This window comes from Amia ocellicauda, chromosome 22, assembly GCF_036373705.1.
Source record: "Amia ocellicauda isolate fAmiCal2 chromosome 22, fAmiCal2.hap1, whole genome shotgun sequence".
Lineage (NCBI taxonomy): Eukaryota > Metazoa > Chordata > Actinopteri > Amiiformes > Amiidae > Amia > Amia ocellicauda.
In genome coordinates this window covers 6,926,843-6,947,878 of record NC_089871.1, presented here as the reverse complement: position 1 = coordinate 6,947,878, position 21,036 = coordinate 6,926,843, and the positions used below count along the sequence as shown (strand labels likewise).

Sequence of the window (21,036 nt, the reverse complement as noted above, 5' to 3'; positions counted from 1 at the left end):
CTGCTCCTGAGTCCCTGTGTCTGCAAGAGAGAGGGAGAGGAGGCCATGGCAAACTTCAGAAATGAAAACTCAAATCCCGAGGAAGCGGGGGAGCTGAAGCCACAGCCTGAGTAATTGCACCCAGAGGGCTTGTTTCCGAATCGGTGTGTAACAAAGATGCAACCCCTTGTGGATTAAGTGGGAAAGAAAGCGGCCAATTTAGGTATTTTACTGCTTCGCGACTGCGTATGCAGATTTCGTAGGGTGACAGCAGTGCGGGTGCCGAGACGGGGCCGGATCAGATGGGGAGGGTTTAACAGGCTGGCCGTTTCTCCCTCTTGGTTTAAAAGAGTCGCGCTGAGTCCGTCTCCCATTACAGACGGACCCCCGCTCTGAAAGGGTGGAACCCAATCCCTCCTCCTGGGATTTCCCACCGTGCCTCCCTCCCAACCCCTGAGACCTCGGCTCTTGGTCACGTTAATGAATACTGGTTTACTCAAAATGTGATCGACACTCAGTTAGTAAGATGCACACAATCACACTGAGGGGATTTAGTTTCCTTTTCTTGACTTTCACACTTGGGTTGGTGATCTCTGCAGTTTTTTTTTATTTTAATTGCTTATTCTGTGTGATGCTTTTGTTTGAGAATGAGAACCAAATCTGTTCAGCACAGTAAATGAAATTAAAGTGCTGGCCAAACTCTCTAAAAAAGAAAATAATGAAACTGTCCTAAAGTGAGTAAAAATACAGCTTAATTGGCCAGATCAGCATTAAAGTATAAATAGCGCCGCCTGGGAGCTGTGAGTTTGGCCCACCTAATCCCACTCATTTTGAAGCCCATGTCTTTGAAGATGACAAGCTCGTGATGTGATCTAATAAGCCGATGTGCCTCTCTCCAGTGCAGCCGCGCAGTTGCTTACTTGCAGAAATGCCACGGCAGGCTGCCTCTCTCACAGAACGCCAGTTTCGACTGCAAAAATAACTGCGATTTTCTCTTCCTCAGACAACAGGCGGTGTGACGGGTGAGCTTGATCAAACACAGCCAGGCAGGAGAGCGCCAAAGCCTGCGATGCAGCGCAGAATATAAATGCTCTCCTCTGTGGCTATAAATAATAGTGGCCCCTGGGGACGTTGATCAAGGTGTGAGAATCCTCTTCATGTTTTTGTGTTTTAATGTGCTAGGCGCTGTAATTCTCCCCGCAATCAAACTGCATTTATTATATATAATAATATTTTTATTCCGTTTTTGTATGATGCATCCAATTAAAGCACAGTGCGTGTGGCTTAATGACAGTCTAGGCACTTGACAGTCTACACCTCCTTTGAAGAGAGGTGTGCAGATTGAATAATTGCAGCTATTCAGCCAGTACAGCTGCCTTGTAATGCCTAACGGTCCTTAATGATTGCTGTCTGTTAGACAACTGTGATAAGGTAATTGCTTTTTATTACCCCGGCACAATAATAAATTATTTTTATACGATGATCATCTCCGATATATTCCACACAGCCTGTGGCGTGGCGGTGTTTTGAATTGTAAACTGGGGGGGGATTTTGACAGCTCATCTTAGACTGAGACAATGCTTGAGTGAGGAATTGATGCACAGTGTTTATTTAATTTATTTTTCTAAATGAGCCCACCCTGAAAGTGGTCTGCAGCTGGAGGCATCCACAGGCAGTTGAGGTTCCCTCAGCTCGCCCATGTCTTTGGGCAGCCCGGGTGACCGGTCAATGTTTTTTCCGGTCCTGCCGAATTTCAAGAGGAGACGGATGACTTTCAAATGACTATGAATCAATTTCATGGCAGTCGACGCACATTGTGGTCTATATCTGAAAGAGGTTTAAATATAATTGGGTCCTCTTGTATGTTTACTTGGGTTTCTTCTTCCCATGTTGGTTTATTTCTTGCATGCTTATTTCTGATTAGCTTAGATTCTTGCAGTGGTGTAGAAATTGTACCACTTAAACACGTCATTTTCTGTTAAATGTTACTCTTTAAAACCATATTCTGTTGCTAGTTTGTGGATCTCAAACAAAGAGCCCCAGCCTTGCTCAGTGGGGGCTTATGAATATCTGGTTATCTGTATCTGCGATCAGACGCCGGCTTTACACCATTTCAATTCTGCGCTGCGAGCTGCTGTCTTTTCGTATTATTTTCCCTCTGTTTTGGTCGAGATACCATCTTCCAGTTTGCTGCTTCCATCTGGCATTGAGCTCAGTGCTGCTCTGCTGGGGCGTTATAACAGGGCCACTCCCATTTAAAGACATTCATTAAGCTCCCGGTTAAACCCTTATCACAAACCACGGGGACCACATACCGCCGAGCCAGTGCTATTCATAATTCATAAAGTCACAATTCCAAATTAGGTGATAAAGGTTTAAAAATCAATCTCCCGACAGGACCTTTAAGAAGATTAGTGCCTTTTTATTTGTTTTGTTTTTCTTTATGAAGGGTGAATGACGGCCTATTCCAGCTGGCATATTAAATGGGCTCTTTGTTGCCAGACAATAGCGGGATCTTTACACCCAACGGTGATGATTCGGTGGAGATCCTCCTGTGAGCTTTTGTGCCTTAATTGATGTCGCTCTGCTTCAGTTAACGGATGTGTTTTTCTCATCTTAAACACAAAGACCAGAGCAGAGAAAAAAAAAAAAAAACGTGTTTATATTTGGACTGTCTGTCATCATTGCCTTTATTGAGAGTGATGGAGGAGGGGTCTGGGCATTTTTTTAATTAATCTATTCACGCCTGGTTCTCCGCCTGGGTATTTATACACCAGAGACAGGAACACTGATCGGAGCTGGATTTAAAAGATCCCAAAGAGTTGTGTGACAAGTGCCCTGGACAGAGGGACTGTGTTACTGTCTGACTTCCATGTCTGCTGTATACACTCACATACACACAGAAGTCACGGTGTTTTCTTTTTTTTTTTTTTTTTAAACCACTGCATGTTTTTTTGTTGGTCTTTTAACTACTCGTTTATTTACTGCTGCTCCTTCTCAGACTGGTGATGTGCTTTTCGTGAGCCCCCGGGGAGCTGCACATTGTTCATTTTGGGGGGTCTGGACACTGTTCATACCAGTTAAACTGAAAATCTGTCGTTTCTTCTGGCTTCCAGCTCTTGTTGTCCCAGTGATGGAGCCTCGTGGGCCCTCGGGAATCGACTGCTTTCTGTATTCTGTGGTGCTCAGTATTTTTACATTCCAGCCTGATGTTTATTGTGTTGGAAGGACATCTGGTATATTGGGCGGCCGAGGTTCCTTCAAGTGTGCTTTCTACCACGATCGTAGTTCTTAAATGTAATTAATGAATAGGCTTCTATCCACTCACACGTCCACTTACACACTCGGTGGCTTTTGACATGTCTGCTGTGGCTTCACGGCTCTCAGATTAACCGTGTCCTGTCACTGTAGGACTGTAATAAATTGCAGGGTGTGGTGAGGATTGCTTGTGACTGGTATTTCCCTGGTGGATTTAGAGAAGTACATGTTGCCTGTGGTGAATCCCAAAGCAAAACCTATGCCTTTACCAGGCGCCTGGAACAACACACCAACTCCCAATAAAGCCTCAATCACAGTGGTTTACAGTGTCCTGCCTAGATCAAACGTGTTTAAACCATGACCCTTCACAGTCAGAGCGTCCAGATGGAATAAATGACTGCAACGGACACAAAATACAGATTAAAGGCATCACACATAGTAGACTGTATGTATTCTATGTTCGCTCAAAGATCCTCTCAGTCATTATAAAATTTTGTACATTTTAGGTATTATTTTATACTTTTTTGCATTACCGTACTTGATGTGTTTACGAGTGTGTGTTTTCGTAGGGGTGGCAGGGTCTGTCTCTCTCTCTATTCTTTTTCTGTTTTTGTTTTGGTTGTATTTTTTTCTTCCTTGTCTAGCCAAATGGAAACTCCAGGGAGGAGGCAGGGGGAGGGGGGGTCTCCTAGCAGGTGTTTTGCAGGAGTGTGACGACAGAGTGCCAGCGAAGTGGACCCTGCTAATTACCATGTGAATCCCAGGGAAGCCGCCTGGCCCATCTGTCTCTGCCTCACCCCGGCGGCGGCTTCCTCTCGCTGTAGCCGGTGCGCCAGCCCGGCCCCTGGTGGCACACACACCCCAACGGCAACTAATGCCTTTTGTTTGGGAGCAAAACCATACCTACTGCAGCTCCCGCGTCCCGTTATTGTCTTTGTGTCTTTGTGTGTGTGTGTGTGTGTGTGTGTTTGATTCTTTGCGAGTTTTGTCTTTTATCCAAGTTAGGTTTTGATTTTGTTATATGCTATTAGTAGTAGTATTAGAGATAAAAGTAGGATTTAAAGGGTTTTAAAAGGGATAATAATTACTTTTTTTTTAACAGCAACAGCAATAACAATAATAATAATAACATAATAATACTAATAAAACATGAGTTTTTGAAGAATTTAGTTAAGCGCATTAACTGTGAGTCTGCTGCCTATTAGGGCCCTGAGAAAGCCCCTCTGGAGAGGAGTGAGTGCTAATGCAACATCAGTTGTGAGAGAGAGAGAGTGAGAGTGAGCAAAACCGAGATCAACAGCCGTCTCTTAAAGGCATCCAGTGTGTTCCCCCCCTTCGTCCTCCTGTTGTTTTTGATATATCTTTGGGACAAGACTGAAAGAAAGCCTTCAGGGTCTGTTTTTTTTTATAGCAGGACTGAGAACAGAGAAAGGCAGTGAGGGAGAGAGAGGAATAACGAGAGAGAGAGAGAGAGAGAGAGAAACGGAGAGCGAGCAAGTGAGAGAGAGAGAGAGAGAGAGATTGAGGGAGGGAATGAGCGAGCGAGCGAGGGAGAGCTTTCCCTGCCTTAGCAACGGTTGGCGGAGTGTCATTGCAGCCCCGCGTCGTTTCCCTGCTCGCTGTGGCTCCCTGCGTTTGGATTGTGTGGAAATTCGAGGGGCTCCTGGGTTCTGCCGGCTATCGAACACATTGCCCTGTCCTCGCCTGGCCGAGTTGCTGGCTGCTGAACTGATTCCATTGTCTTTGTGTGGAATGAGAGCTGCTGTTCCCGTCTGAGAGGAGAACAGACTCGCAGGATCCTAGCATGGAGCATCTGAGCCACCGTGGCCTCCCCCGACTCTCCTGGATAGACACTCTCTACAGCAGTATGTATATCCTTTTTATTTCTTCAAGCAAGCCTCCTTGAATGTAGATTGTGTCTGTAGGATGCTTCTGAATCAGGGAGACGAGGAAGAGTATTCCTCTGGATCACACTTGGTATCAGAGCTTCCCTTTCCTGCAGTTTGCAACAGCCTCACACAGATGTGATTCATCACACAGGCTAAGGTGTAGTTCTTATTCATCTGGATGTAGTCCTGTTTTACACAGATGGGGCTCCGGCTTTGGATAAATATAAATTGCAATATCGCCGTTTATTCCCCTGTACTGATCTGTTCTGTATGTAATTTGGAAAATGATAAAAATGGGAGTTGTTGTGACGGAGAGCACACACACACTTTATCTTGCAGTGCGAGGGGGTTACTGAAATTCATTACTGCGACTGGGGCAAAGTTAGCCTTTGATGAGAAAGCGTACAAGGGAGGGATGTGAGTCAATGCAGAGTTTAAAGATTCTGCCTTTTCTCAGTTTGTGTGATATTGTTCCTGTTATAATGCACATGTACTGCATGGGATTGAACATAACACATTGACTTGCTTAGTCTGGGACGAGCGAACAAATGACTCCACATTCACTGTTCATATTACACTGAATGGATATAGTGGGCAGTTTTTTGTTTCCTGGGTGTATGATGAGTAGATTTTCTAGGTTAGTTATGTAAACAGTTTTACAGAACTGCAGAGAGAGAGAGGGAGAGAGAGAGGGAGAGAGAGAGGGAGAGAGAGAGGGAGAGGGAGAGGGGAGAAAATCCATAGTGGATGATTTGTGCACTGAACGCTTAAGCTGCCCCATTGGAGACGGGGACCAGCTACAGAGGGCCCGTCTCTGTGGGGTTGGAATCAGGAGCCGGGGTGAATGAGGTGGCAGCCTTCGAATACAAGCTCTAGCTCCTGCTGGAAATTGGCGGTGAATGTGTCCATGCCACGGCTGGGCTGCAGCCAGTGCCCGTGTGCAGCTTCCGTCCCTGCGACCCAGGATTAAATTTACATAACAGCCTGCTTGTATTACATGTGTCAGAGCGGTTATGTTTTAATCTCAGGGGGCGCCATAACACGATGACTGACTGAGGGGGACTGGGAACAGTCATATGCACGGAGGGCCACTCTTTCGATATGGTGTATACACCCCCGCATGAGAACACGCTCCCGCGCCACGGCATTGCTTCTGAACTTTCCTCCCCAGCGCGGCTCTTTTGCCGGTGGAAGGAGGGAGGTGTAGAGGGGTGCATTCGGTCTCCCTGTGCTTGAGAGTGTCCCGTGCACAGGATGAACTCTGCCCCTGTGTGGTCCATTTTGTGTTTCGTGTACAGGAAGTTAGCCTACTGTGTCCGTACACCTGTGCTGCCCATGTTGCAGTGGACCGATCATATGGAATACAGTTTCACTTTATGTTGCTGGTCTGTAAACATACGCCATGCCTTTTGACTTTTACCCATGAAGACACCATGTTCCTCAGCGATGACATTGTGGGATTTATGTAGTATACCGTACTTACTCCCTTGCCGTGGCCTGTGTGCAGGTGTGGTACAGGTGTGCCAGTGGTGCGACCAGCTATGCCTGAGCAAAGCCATTCCCATCATTTTCAGCTTAGTTTGTGATGCCTCACTTTCTTAGCGTGGAGGTGACAGAGTGTCGAGGGAGCGCCAAACCAAAGCATAACCGAATGCTTCCTGACAACAGGAAATCACGAGTGACGGATCCCAAAGCAGGTCACACATTCCCCTTCGGTTCTGTCACATTCACAGACTCCGCCTCCTGCTTTTGAATCCCCCATCTGTCTTTTTCTCCCTTTCATTTATTTAATTCGCGATTGCAATATCGAGCACGTGTCTCGAGGTTATTCGGCAGCCCTGTCCTCGGTGTCGGAGCGTGGCCATGCCCCGGGGGCTCCTGGGTAGTGAGAGACAGACCCCCTGAGGGGCAGCTGCTTTGCTCTCTCTGTTCGGACGCAGCCCCGATCTCGCTCTCTACTTCAAAGAGTCTTGCTAGTGTCCGTGGGCAACTTCAGAGTCAATACCTGAGAGAGAGCGATCCCCAGAACTGTTCAAAGGCCTTTAAAACCCCATGGGTGGAGAAAGCCGGATATGATTCTGTAAGCGCCTGTCGTAATTAGGCATTTTATTACATTGGTGGGAATTATGTGCTGGTATGGTTTTGCTAATTGTCATAGTAGTGACGGTCTGGGCCTTGTGTTATTTGTGTTGATTAGTTTCTTCATTAACCAACTTAGCATAAATGGCCTCCAGCTCGGTTGTACCGACTTCTCCTCGAATTACATGCCGTCTTGATTAGAAATGGGACATTTTGCTGCTTTTTTTTCCCCCGTCCTATATTTCTTCAATGCCTTTTGAGAGGATCCCCTCCAGCTCATCACAGTTCTTTGAAGATAAGCTGATTAGGGGAAACGTATGCACCGATTAATCACTTCACAATGGTACTCTTTTATCCTCGTCCTGTTAATATTAGTGTCAGATATCATCATTTCAGGGCCACCATTTTGGTGTGACATCCAGGGCGTTGCATTATTTCTTTTTTGCAGCAGGATTCTTTTTTCTTTTTTGCCCGTATCTCTATTTGAAGTCGTATAGTAGTTTATTGTCCATGGGAAAGTTACATGTCTTTATCACACCTTAGATGAAATCTCATGCCTTTGGATTCTGAGACTGGCACTGTATGTTGTACTACTGCTGTGTGTTGTATTACAAATGACCAATCTGCGGTAATTACAGAAACTTTTCTTGTTTGGAAATAAAATGTCCCCGATCAAATAAAGAAAAAGAAAGAATGGTTAACAGTCCGATAAGCCTTAAGAGATTTCAGAAAGGGTCGTTGCCAAAGAGAAATGTTCTGAAAAGGGGATTCTGGGAAATGTAGCGCCTCCTACACTCCAATCTGTCACGTGCATACCATACATACATAAATAAAAAAATACACAATTATGCAAGAGCAGGATGGCAGCACACATTCACATCCTGATGCAACTGGAAGCAGGTGAAAGGGGAACCGCTAATCTCCCTCACTGCTGGGCTGCTGAGTGGGATTGTGTGGATTTCATGGCCAAGGGGATTAGCTTCAGAGGTCGCACTCTGTAGTGGAAGCGTGTCGGTGCCGGGGCTGTGGTGCGAGGCCTTCCGGTGCTGGCGCAGCAGAGAGCGCGGTTGGTGGTGGTGATGGGGCTCCCAAGAGTTTTATAGCCCTGTGTTCAGGACCCAAGGGGTTAATCATTAACCAGCACCTACGTGTTTATGGGTTTCAAATTGATTCGCCACTTAACGCAGCCTTCCTCTCCTGGCCTCTCATGTCACGTCATGCTGCTTGCATCGTATCCTCTGCTGGGGCATAATTCTTCCTAGTTCAGCGCGGTTGTCAGATTTAGAGGAGGTTTATGTAAGAAAAGACGTGTGTGTGGGGGGGGGAGGGGGTAGAATACATTAAAAAATAAAACGCACACACACAAGCTCACAACACGTAAAATTATTGGACAAGGACTCTTTGGAGGAGCAAGGTCACCCATTAGCCATCTCTCTCTCAGTTGGCTGCTGTCGTTTGGCCACAGAGTGATGTTGCTTTAATTACCGGTAATAGGGAAGAAACGTCCTGAAGATCCTGCAGAACTTACTGGAAAACCGCAGCACTCTTACACCGGTTTTAAAACACTCCCGGAGAATTGCGCAGGTCAGCACTCTTGCTAATGATTGCCCGGTGGCTGGAGTTGTGTTCGAGTGTGAGAGAGTGGTTTCTGCTCGTATATAACATGCCCCGACTGCCCCTCCCCACCCCAGGCCACAGTATAATGGTTATTTTAGAGGACTGGGGTTTATCTTCCTGCTGCTGCCAGGCTCACAAAGAGGCATAACTGGCCAAGCAAGAGTCTGTCATTTCTTCAGTAATAGTCAACTAGGTACATTACATCATCTACTTTTTCCGCTAATTAAATTTGCTCTCATTAGTCCTGTGTTGTGTTTTGCTTTTCTGCTGTCCCTGCATAGGTTGTGTTCTCACTCCACACTCCAGCAAAGTAACAGTTCTTGTATGGGCACCAGTGGGGTTCAGAGCATTTCCCCAGGCTTATTCACACCCACTTTACCTCCTTTCAATGGGATTTAGGGAGTCTGCACAGAAGTTGTTGTTTTTATTATTATTTTACTTCAAGACATTTGGCAGACTATGGGATAGTAAAAGCAAGGAGCCACACAGAGCATGCATGTCCAGTCCAAGAACCGGTGAATAGAAACTCCTGCATGTCCATTTTGGATGTGCAGACCTGTAATGCTCTATAGCGTGTGTCACGGGCACTTTCTCCTCCATTCATCAGCAGCTCGATAGGAGCAGCACATGTCGGGGAGTCGGGGAGGTTCTGTAAGTGCAGCGCAGGCTCGTTGATTGGGATCTGCAGAAAGTGGACCAGTGTGTCATCTGGCAGGAGGCAGCGATCAATGAATCTGTTACGAGCTACAACCTGATTGTGTTACCAAACACACCAATTGCACCCGACCGCAGATCCCCCCCGCCTCTGCTGAGCCGTGCCGCACCGAGCTGCCGAAGCCAGAAAACATGTTATCGAGTGTTGTCTAAGACATTGGATGTTTAGCAACCCATTTAGAAGTCGGTGTGATTTAACCCTTTTCGTTCTGTATTCTCAATAGTATTATTTTAATTATTATGAACAAATATATTTACATATCATCACTAGCCATAATACCTTCATTACTCTCAGGATATACAGGCGAATGCATGAGAATTCTGGATTATAGGGAACTATTGTCCTGACATTAAATTAGGTGATCTGTGGGATCCCTTCTGTGGGAGTGAAAAAAGATTCAGCCTGGAGGAGTTGTCAAAATCCCCCCTCGGAAGTGTCACAACCTCACAGAACTCCACAGGAGGCATCTTGTCAGTGTAATCCTGTCAGAGGAGGATTTACAAAGGACTAACTACAAAGGTGTGAGTAAAAGTGACCCTCCTGTAGGTATATATAAATATATAGTCTTTAGTCTTTTAAAAATTCATTACTGGAGGATATTGTTCTCACTGAACTCAGAACTCAGCTGGTGGTTTTGAGCTCCAGGGATCTGAAGTTCTGAGAGCAAGAGTTTAGCGTAATAATGTGAGATTACATAACGCGTTCCATTTGAATAAGTGCAAACCAACTAATTTACACTATAATTTAACTTAATGATGATAATAAGGAAAACAGGTTCAAGGGGAACCACAAGGAAGCAAGCAGTTGAATTTTCAGGAGTTTGAGTCTGAGACACTTCCTTCTGCACTGTCTGTCTCGGAAAATGCATTCTGTGACCAGCTGTCTTCAGATTATGTTTCCTCTGAGTGTCTTGTGTGTAACTACTGGAAGTGTGGAAGCAAGGATTTCCTCTGCCTTCGCTGCTGTGCCCAAAAGAAATGCCGGGCAGCTTTATAAACTGGCATCAGCACTATTACATCACAGCTCATCTTGTTCCTAGAAACAAGTGATGCAACGTGTTATATAAAGCACAGATCAACCGTCGGAAAGCAATCATAATGCTCTGTAGTTATGAACTTGGACATTTATATATATATATATATATATATATATATATATATATAAATTTGAACAGAGGATTTGTTTTTTAAGTCACTCTGTTATGTAAGGCTGTTCCACTTGTTGGTGATTTATGTGTCAAATCCAAGCGGGAGCCCGTGATCTCATCGAGGAGGTGCAATCCATTGCCACAGAGAAAGAGCACCTTTTAAATGGGCTCTAAAGTAATAGTCTGCTGGGTAATTTATTTGCTTTTACTTTGGGCACACCTGCCAAGTTTCTTTCATTAATATTCTGCTGCTTTCTCAGACCTGCTTTTGTTCTGCAGCTTTTGGGTAGAAAACTGCTGAACTCACCGCAAAAGCAAAATGACACCCAGGAGACGGGGGAAGCTTCCATCAGCCACAGATTAAATTTAGAAAATACAAAAATCCATATTTATGAGGCACTCTTGCCATACATTTTGGGAGGAAACGGACAGATGTCGTCAGGGTCTTGATTTAAACGGGCATTGCGGTCAAGTGTTTTCTCTCCAGCTGGGTACAATTGAACCACCGTATTGTACACTGTATCTAAAAGTCGTGCTAGACTAGAATAAGCATCCACATTCAGGCGTCTGGGGAAAGTGTAACCCTGAAAGCTGTTTGAGGATCCGGATTATGTTCAAGCCAGGTGCTGTTAACTAAAACCAGGTGCAGAGTGGTTGTTTGACATCCCCATACTTGCTTAGTTCATGGTCAAACGCCCTCCGGCAGCTTTGCTTTTAATTTCCTCTACAGATATCAGGAGAGTAATTAAATGGCCAGGGTGGGGCATCCTGTTTTGCCGATGTGGGCAGACCGAATACCGAGGGAGGGTTTTGTGATGGGGAGTCAGCTGACCTGATGCTGCCCGCCCAGCCGAGAGCCTGTTGCCGGCCTGCCGTGTGAGCAGCAAGGGACCTTGACAGGCAGCGGTAGGGACTCTGTTGCAACATTACTCGAGCATCAGACTCCTAGGAGGAAGTGTAGGCCCTGTGTGGAGAGGAGGCTCTCACTAACGTCACCGGCACCGACATGAAATGTCCAAGACTAAGGTCCCCGGCTAAGCATTCAGCGTCTGTATCCCCTCAACAGAAAGAAGATGCCTTTAAAGTTAATTCTGTGACTGTTTTCCTTGAAGGGGATTTCTTTCTTTGTTATGAATAATTGAACATTGTGCCAAACGGGGAAATTTACTGAATTCTCATAGAGACGTGGAGGCTGTAGGAAGTAGAATTTTAAAAAGAGGGAAGAAACGCAAACGGTTCAGTAAGGCAAAGTCACGCACTGCCAGCTTGCTAGGTGTCAGGTTTCTGGACTTATTTGAGTTTGATAATCAGTGCCATAGTAAATTAAATCAGTTGGTTTGGGGAGACTGAAAGAAGTGATCTATGTATTTGTTTTGTGATACATTTTTATTTTATTGTGAGACAAAAACAAGCCAACATATACAAATCTTTCACTATAAGTGTTGTTTGGGGGATTCTGGTGTTCAGGACACCCTTTAGGCCTCAGTTTAATTGTTTACACTCAAATTAAATCTTAAAATGTTATGCACTTCACCCTGGTGCCAAAGCAGGTCTCTCCTTTTCACTGGGACACGATTTGTGCAGGTAAAGCCCCCGCAGGCAGCAGCAATCATGTGCCCTTCAGTAATATGTCACTGCCAGCTTCAGGAGCTCTAGCAGGCATTGTGGACCATAAATCTACCACTGCAACCTTATTCTTCAGCCTAGCTTTGCTGCACATCAAACACAAGTCCCGCCTCCATTCTATTAAATGTCATCTATTCTACAGTTACGGAGCATTAAAGTAACAGCATCAGACGCTGCTATTCAAAAGGTCAAACCCTGCTCAAGTGGTCCAAACTGACGCACCTTGTTTAAAAAGGTAAACAATTGTGGAGAACTTTGATGCTATGTCTTGTTTCTTGTGGTGGTTTTTGTTAACGTGTTTATTAATTTATCTCCCCCACTTATGCACGGATGTCTTGCTGTGCTGTGACAGTTATTGAGGAAGTGTGTGTTTTGACCTTTTAGGAGGTAAACAAAATCAATAGTGTATTGCAGGTCTTAAGTGCATATGCCAAACAACGTACTTGTATAACAGGATGTCCATGTTTGTGCAGAATTACATACATACATACCTACATACAAACTCCCAACACACCCGTCTGTCTCTCTTTCCACTTGTCCGTTTCCATTAACACATGCGTAGTTGGCAGGGTTTATCTGTGAGTCTCGTACTCCATGTTAAAGGAGGCTGTGATGCCATCATGCGACTGTGGAGATGGGGGTTGGGGGTTAGCTAGTGGGGCTGGGGAGCAGCATAGCTGACACTTTCCCCTTGTTGATTGGGAGTCACTCTTGGGGATGGAGATGGCAGGATGCTGCAATCAAAGTGACTTTACTTCCCCCTCCCCCCTTATTAAAGAGCTTAACACATTTCAAGGGATGAATGCATAAACCCCCCCTTTGTTGCAGTTTGATTGGCAATATGACAGGCAGGCTCATAGCTGCTGCTGTCGAATCGTTCTCCGCTGCAGTTGACTATGAACGGCTGTATTTTGCTCTCCTGGCCCATTAAAGGGCGACAGCCATCTTTAAATAATGAGAAGACTCAATAATGCTAATAAGATGGCATTTTAGTGTATTTGACAGGAGAAATAAGAGCACGCCTCCATTAAGATTAATTTTAGATGCTTGAAAATGAAAAAAAAAGAATAAAACCAGACCAAGAAGAGAGAATTTTCCATACAAACCAAATAGACTTGAACTGACCATTCGTCTAGTCCACCTGACATTAAAACAAAAGAAACAATTGTGTTCTAGGTAGTATTTTTTTTTTTTCACAAATAACCATAACCAAGAGTTTTGTGTAACACAGCCATCAAATTCATAACAACAATGATTGAATACCCTCCCCCCACCTCATCACCACCAAAAAGAAAGTTGTTTTCTTTCATGAAGCCATTAGGAGAAGCCATGGACCTAGTTGTGTTTACTTCCCAGCTCTGTTATGAGAGGATTGCCTCCATTAAAGCCCAGGGGAAGGATCTGCCAGCTGTCATGGCTGTGGCTCCGCAGCAGGCTGTCTGCAGGAGAGAGCCATCACTCCTTCCATGAGTAATGTGGCTCTAAGTGTTTTTTGTGAGCGGCATTAATCTAGAGAGAGAGGGAGCTTGCAGATGCCTCCAAAACCTCTTGCACAGAGGCTTGCTGTTAGTGGATTTCAATTCATTTCTCGTGGTAGTTGTCAGAGATATCCAGCAGGCTCGTTGCTGGAGTTTTCATTTGGACACTAATGACAACAGCAACCGAAAATAAGTAAACGAATGCAGCCAAACTCGCTCACGATGTTTACGGTGTGACGGATGGTTCGACACGGTGGAGTGATGCCCATGCTTCCCCCAGCACTGCCTCCAGGCACGACCGCACACGGTTTTGTGTAATGCTGAAATGCACGTGTCTTCACTGGTACTGTCCAGTTTGACTGAGTTGGAGTGATGACAGTGTCTCCTTGGACATTGCCGTTGAGCCTGAGCTTGCCCTTTTCATTAGTGTATCATAATTTCCTTCGGCAAAGTTATGCTTCGACTTCTCAAGGATTTGTTTTTTGTTTGTTAGGTTTTTTTCACTGGTCGCAATTGAAGCTCAACTGTCCGTGTTATTTTTCAGACATGCGTGTTCATTTGAAACCATGAATCAAAATCATGTATTGATGACCTCTGGGGGAATTCATTGATTGGGAACACAATGAAAAATCAGTCTTGGAGGAATGCTGTGGATCTGTTGCCCACCGAAGCCAAGGAAGATCTTCTTGGGCCTTGACATATTCCGGAGTTGAAAGCCACACTAAAAACCCTGCCATACCTGTGTATTGTGCTAGTTTACCAGTGCGTGTGTGTGTGTCTAACATGTGACTGAATACAGTTGTTATTTTGTTGCCTGGTGAGACGGCACCAAGTGACACACAGATTGGTGGTGTTTGTCAGCGTGTTAAAGGTCTCAAATGTGTGGAGATAAGGGAAGGCGGGGATGTGTGCGTCATCTGGCAGAAGGTAATCTTTTTGACCCTAATGTGTGCTGTACGCTCTGGACAGTTGTATTTCCAGGGCAGGCACCCTAATTAGGACATATGGAGCGGCTGCCATGGAAACTGGACAGTATGGTATGTGTACGTGGCATTTCAGAGCGGAGTGTTTATCTCCCCGCGCTGCCAGAAGCCTTTTATCCAGCGCAAGGTGCTCTGTAATTTCCTCTCTTTTGTTCCGTCTCCCTCGCCTCATCGATTTGTTTTCGGCCGTTAATATCCCACTTTTTCCAGCGTGAGATTGTGCCTCAGAGGGCATCGGCTTCTGTTTTGGGGATTCAAAGGATTGCACCAAAATAACACATAAGTAAAACAAAACATTTGAGCAGATCAATGAATGTTCAGCGATTGGATTAATAAAAATAATAATCGAATTTGCCCTGTCGTCCGTTATTCAACTGTAGTGTAATTGAACTGACTTCCCAACGATGTCCGGTTGTCAGGTTGTTCTTTGTTGGAGTTGTGGGTGGCCCTGTGTGTCTGTATTTTAAAGATGGTGTGAGGCTGTCAAAAGAAAAAAAAGAAACCAGCTTCACACTTCAGATGTCACATTGAATGTCTCAGGTTCTGCCTGTTACACAGTTGCACCATAATGTCTGTTATCTAGCAACACTGCGTTAGAGTTCAAGTTTGGGTTGGATGCACCAAGCCGGAAACTCACGCGATCCCTCATGACCTAACTTCACCCCCATCCCCTTTCCTGGGTGTTTCCCCCTCTCCCAACAACACGAGAGAACGTCATCCTGTTACGAAGCTTCTTGCCCGTCCGGCACATAAAAACTCTGTGATCTTGGCCGCAGATATTTAAGCACTTCATTTAATGTTTTCCTTTTTTTTACAAATTTGATCTGAACCTCGTATTGTGTAGCAATTCTGTCAGAAAGCAGATGTGTGCATTTGCATCCCTGTCATCGTCGAGTCTGCTTGGAAGGGAGCTATGTTTATCCGTCTTCCAGCTCGTGTTCAACTGTTTGCTGCTTTGTTTGTTCGCTCTCTTTTGTTTCCCTATATGTTAACAAGCAGAAACCGCAGCATGGATGTTTCAGGGCCTACGGAGCCATCATGCGGAGGAGAGCAGAGAGAGAAGTGTGTGTGTGTGTGTGTGTGTGTGTGTGTGTGTGTGCGTGTGTGTGTGTGTATGTCACTTAGAATCCAAGCGATCTCAGCCCTAATCTATCTATCCATGTATATAGCCAAATCGTGCACTACCTAATGTTTTCCTGTGTCATTTGCATGCTGGGGTTTTGTGTTCATGTATATTATAATACAATCTTTCATAAAATCAACCAATACATGAATCCAGTTCAATATAGAAGAAAATTATATTAACGTTTAGGTTAAAGCAACAACTTTGCATACAATGTCGTATTAAAATAAATTCAAGAGCGAATGAGAACAGGAATGCAGTGTTTGTGTCTGTGTTAACTGTGTGCCACAGCAGAGCCCCCTACACCGCCAAGCCACAACGAAACAAGCCCCCGACACAATTCAAATGTTTATCATCAATAAACGACGCATGGTGGCTTTTCCCTGTTGATGAAATAAATGCCCGTCTGATGCACCGTGGTGTTCACAGATGCCCTGACATCCTCCCTCACACGGATCGCAGACCGTGAGATTAGAAACGCTTGGAAAAAGCCATTTTTAAATCTTTGAATGTGGCGCATCGCATTTGTCAGAGAGGCAAACTAAGTTGAATAGATACAGGTGACCTGTGTAGTGCTGTTGAATAAAAATTCCAATTTAATGCTCAGGCAGGAAAGCAAATTGGAATTTATCCCCTCAGTTTCTCCGGCACTTTTTCCAGGGCCTGGGTTGAATATTGATTTGTGGAGTTGGGCACTGATTCCTGTAGTCTTTCTGGCAAACTTGGGTTCGCCTGCAGTGTTTGTATTCCATGATCTGACACGAGAGTTAAGCGCACTCACTATCTGACACGGCAAGGCAAGCTGTCCAAACGAGACTTTCAGAGGCTTAAGGGACTGAGCCACAAGCAATCCGAAACTATCTAATCGGGGCCTCGGAAACTCTTTATATCATTATTTCTGATTATGAATGAGTAAATAGATAAATAATATGGCTCTCTGCTATAAACATACTACTTGCTAAACCTAACTCTGAGATCATTCCTGCCTCTATATCCCTGCCAAGGTGTGAGTTAACAATCAGACGTTGATTTGGTCTTTGATGCAGGCCTAGTGTGGGCTGAGAGCATCACAAGAGAGTGGGGATCCTCTCTGAAACTGAGCTCTGCTAAGACGATGCTCGACACGTGCAGCTGCTTTCAAGTTGTAGATGTTAGTAGATTTTCCTCTCATCAGTTCTCGTGTCCGCCGTTCCCACATCACAATTGATCTGCTCTGTAATCATGTGCCGGATCTGCCTCCTCTTCCCCAGTTTCATGTGAAGCTTTCCTTTAATCTTGTAGTGCCACACAGATGGCAGAGTGGGCCAGGCTGTTATCTCTCGTTTGGCAACAGACCCTGCTTTCCTAATTCCATCCTCATCTTCCCACGACTAATTATATCCCCACAGCACTGGGGAAAACGCTTCACGATTCGCAACAACCCACTCCTGCTCTCCATCCCACGATAAAAGCAACAGACGAGGTAGAATTATTTCTATGTACGGCGAAAAGCGCAACATAAGCCTGCCGGAGTATTATTTTTAACCCGAAAGGATGCTCGGCATTAGTTGGCGATCAGTCGGTGGTTGTGTTGTGTTGGGAGCATTTGAAGGGGAAAGCAATGATGGGCGTGCCAAAGCATTTGCTCTCCTTCGCAGGACCTGAACATTTTCTGTATTGAGAGAGAAGCGTGGGATCGCATGGTTCTTCCGCAGTGACGCCTCTCTATGGAGCTTTTCCATGGGTAGAGAAAGAGAAAGAGAGCAACAGCTGAGGTGCTCTAGAAGTGGCTTTAGCTGGAATATTTCACCAGCATGACTTAACAAATTGACATACAAGAATGTCACATGACGATAATGCAGGAAGCTGAGAGAGAGGGAGAGAGATTCACTGCACACCACCCCCATGCCTGCTGGCTGGTGGTGTAGCCTGACCAAGACCCCTGACTGCACAGGGGTGGGTGGTGGTAAAGCAGCCCCATGTTGAGTCCCAGATCAGGGCTGTGAACCTGTCTGGGAGGAGAGGAACTCAGACCATATACTGCAGACTTCCTTCAGAAATCCACAGAAAAGACAAACTGCTGTCATTTAAACACACACTTTTACTTTGTTCAACATATTCCTGTGCCTCTGGCCGTGTGCTGTAGTCGGTGTAGTGCTTGCTTTTGTGAAGTGACTGAGTGTTTTATACGAAGGTGTGATGATTCACTGTGCTGGACCTCCTGCCTCCCGCTCATAATTTACTGTAAGTGGCATTCGCACTTTTTGTTTGCTGTACTGGACAGGGAACTAATAATCAGTGGGAAAGCATTAAATCATCATGTCACTGCAGTGAGGTTATTCTGCAGAGCCATAAATCGAGCTCCGCGCAAGAGGAGTCCTGCTCTCTGACACCCACACGGCACAGGAGAGAGACGTTCCCCGACTCGGTGACAGAGGGGCATTCTTGTTTCAACATAAGGGCCGGGCACAGCTTAATGGCAATCCAAAGAAAATTAAACGCGCTCCGCAATGGGATTTTCAAACATTACACTCTCCCATTGCTGAATGCCTCAGAGTTAATTGTAAGTTGCTTATTAATAGAAGGATTTGTGTTCGACTGGGGGATGCCAGATTAAATTGAAATGAATTTGGTAGCAGGAACTGCACTTTACAATCTGGGCATCCTTAAGAAAAAGGAGGGAAAAGGGATGATGGCTAATTGTGGCTGGCAAGTCTGAGAGAGATGGCGGTTTAGCGATGTTGCGAAAGTTTTTCGCCTCCAATGAAAAACCGCAGTGGTGTTGTGAATCTTAAGACAACTCCCTGCTGTAGCCACTAAATAGCTTTTCGACAATGGAGGCAGATACAGAACAGGTTCTTCACATTTTAATCGAGTGCTTTTTATAGTGCCCTTGTGCTGTATCATTTCATTACAGGGTGCTGAGGATCCCTACTATTATTGTACATGACTAGAATCCATTTCTTAGTGGTTTTCTTTTCTGTTCCAGTGCATCAACAGAAAGCAGATGCTGAGGGCAAGCAGGTCCATAGCTGAACTGTAGGGGCAGTTAATCTACCCGTTTAATAGACTTCTGGTGAACATCACACCCCCCCTTCCCTGTCATGTGCATAATGTATCAATCTGGCAAAGTGCAGCAAGGGTTTAAAAGCTATCCTGCCCGGGATAATTAATTCAGAAACTTTCTGGCCCATTTCCTCATGATACCATTACAGAGCACTGATGCATTAAAGGACAGGGGGCTCGGGCTTCGGGTGATTTAGGATGTTTTCAACAGTCCAGTTCAATGACCGTTCATGTTTGGCTCCGTTGCGTGAGGCCTGTCAGGCCCAATAAAAAAAAATCCTCCCCGAGCCTGCGTCGCTGGATTGCAGAGGCCTGATTCACGCTCGGCCGGACAGAATCTGGCAGCCGATTCACAGAGAGCCTCGTCTGTGAAGGACAGCCAGAAGCCACGTCACCGCGCTTCACTTAAAATAGACCTGTTGTTTTACTTGTGTGTGTTCGGCTCTTGTAGTCTCGGCTCCTCCACTTGGGCCCTCCTCGTGTCTGTGAAGCAGGGGTGCATATGCCCTCACAGGAATCGTGCAGATTGTTGTTGACTTGATACCTCCAGCGCTGCGGTTACTTCTGTTCTACTGCACGCTCACAGGATGATAAATAATCGCTGCCTGAACTAAATACTCAGTCTATAACAATCTGTTAATTTTATTGTAGCATGGACCTCCTTGAACTGTGACAGGTGCGTCTTGAGAGACACTGGTTACTAGTGTGATTTAGGTGATGGTGTACCAAACTCCCACCTGGTTATACTGAAAAAGTATCCGCTCCTACAAACTGGGCACGTAGGAATAAAGTGGTATTCCATTACTTATTCATGATTTTTAACAGCGCACACTGGTCAAGGATAGACCTCCTTGGCCCTTCCAATATCCCTTTCCATCACAAGTCGACAGTCCAACGGACTGAATTATTAAAGTGATCTTCAGCTGCTGGATCAATGCCCGTCCTTGTGAGCCATTTAAGCTCTTGATGGACTGGTTGCATTGGAATCCTTGAAAGGGATGGGATGGGACGGAAAGGCACGGCGACAGTGGTCTTCCCCTGGTGCCTCAGTGACCATGAGAAACGTGAAGCCCTTGAATAAAATCCCTCACTGGAAGCTGAGGCCGAGCTGCCCAGTCATTTCAAAGAAGTGACAGTGGGTACGAGGCAGTAGGAAGCTCAAGTACATGCTCTGGCACATGATTTACCTGGAGAAGGTCTGTGATTAAATCTGCCTTGATGGTGTCTCTAAGCTTCAGGGCTTTTGAAAGTTAGGTTTAGGGACCCTGTGGGGATGAAGGGTAGGTGTGTTCACATGTTTTGAGGTCTACCGGTTCCCCTTACCCCTTTCGTAACAGCAAATTCATTAACCCAAATCCCGTTAGCAAAATGTTTTGTGATTTTAATGGTACTGTAATTTTCTCCCACTGATGTGGAGAGCCGGACGGGCTTGCGGGACCAGCGCCAGGTCTGAATTCAAAGCTCATTCAGGCAGACAATTGAAGTAGGCAGATGACATCATAAAAAAAATATTGATAAGCCTGATCTGGCAGAGAGTCGCAGTGAGGAAGCGTACATTGAAATACCAGTCATTTGATGCAGTGTGTGTCCTTGGGGTACTTAATATTTGGCACACAATTTTATTACCAACTTGTAATTTATTCATTGCTTTAGTCTTGTTACACTTTACAGCTCCTCAAACTAAAATAAAGTATCTTTATGCAGGCGTTTACGTTTTTCTGTTCTGTGTACTGCATTGTGATACAGTCGTGTGGGGTTGCAGGGGCTAGCCTTTTTTTAAATCTGTTTAAAATTACATTATTAAAACCGAATGCACTGCACTTTTTTCTTTGTGCATATTATTATTTTCAACACAAAAGGTTTGTGTGTGAGAGTTATGCTCATTGTCCTTAGCCATCTGTTCTAACCTGATAAAGACATTCTCCCCAGCTGGAATAGTGAAGTGATTTCTTGTGAGTGTCATAGTGGTTTCGTTGGATGCTGTTTTCCAGGGACACACCACAAAATTAAAAGTAAAAAAGGGCTGTTGGATAAGCAGGGCAATTATAGTTGTTCTGTATGAAAGAGTGACAAATTGTGCTAATGTTTCTGGCCAAA

The 21,036-nt window shown here is 45.2% G+C and overlaps 1 protein-coding gene across 2 annotated transcripts in view; it reads left to right on the top strand.

Moving 5' to 3' along the window:
* Positions 1-21,036, top strand: part of abr (ABR activator of RhoGEF and GTPase) — a 133,446-nt gene that overhangs the window by 18,143 nt on the left and 94,267 nt on the right. The window contains exon 1 of one of the 2 annotated variants that reach the window (XM_066696196.1): positions 4,806-5,102. The exons of the other annotated variant lie outside the window; for it this stretch is intronic. Coding sequence (XP_066552293.1) covers positions 5,042-5,102 — 61 coding nt within the window. The 5' untranslated portion in view covers positions 4,806-5,041. Of the gene's footprint in view, positions 1-4,805; positions 5,103-21,036 lie in introns of those variants that run through there. 2 annotated transcript variants of the gene reach the window in all.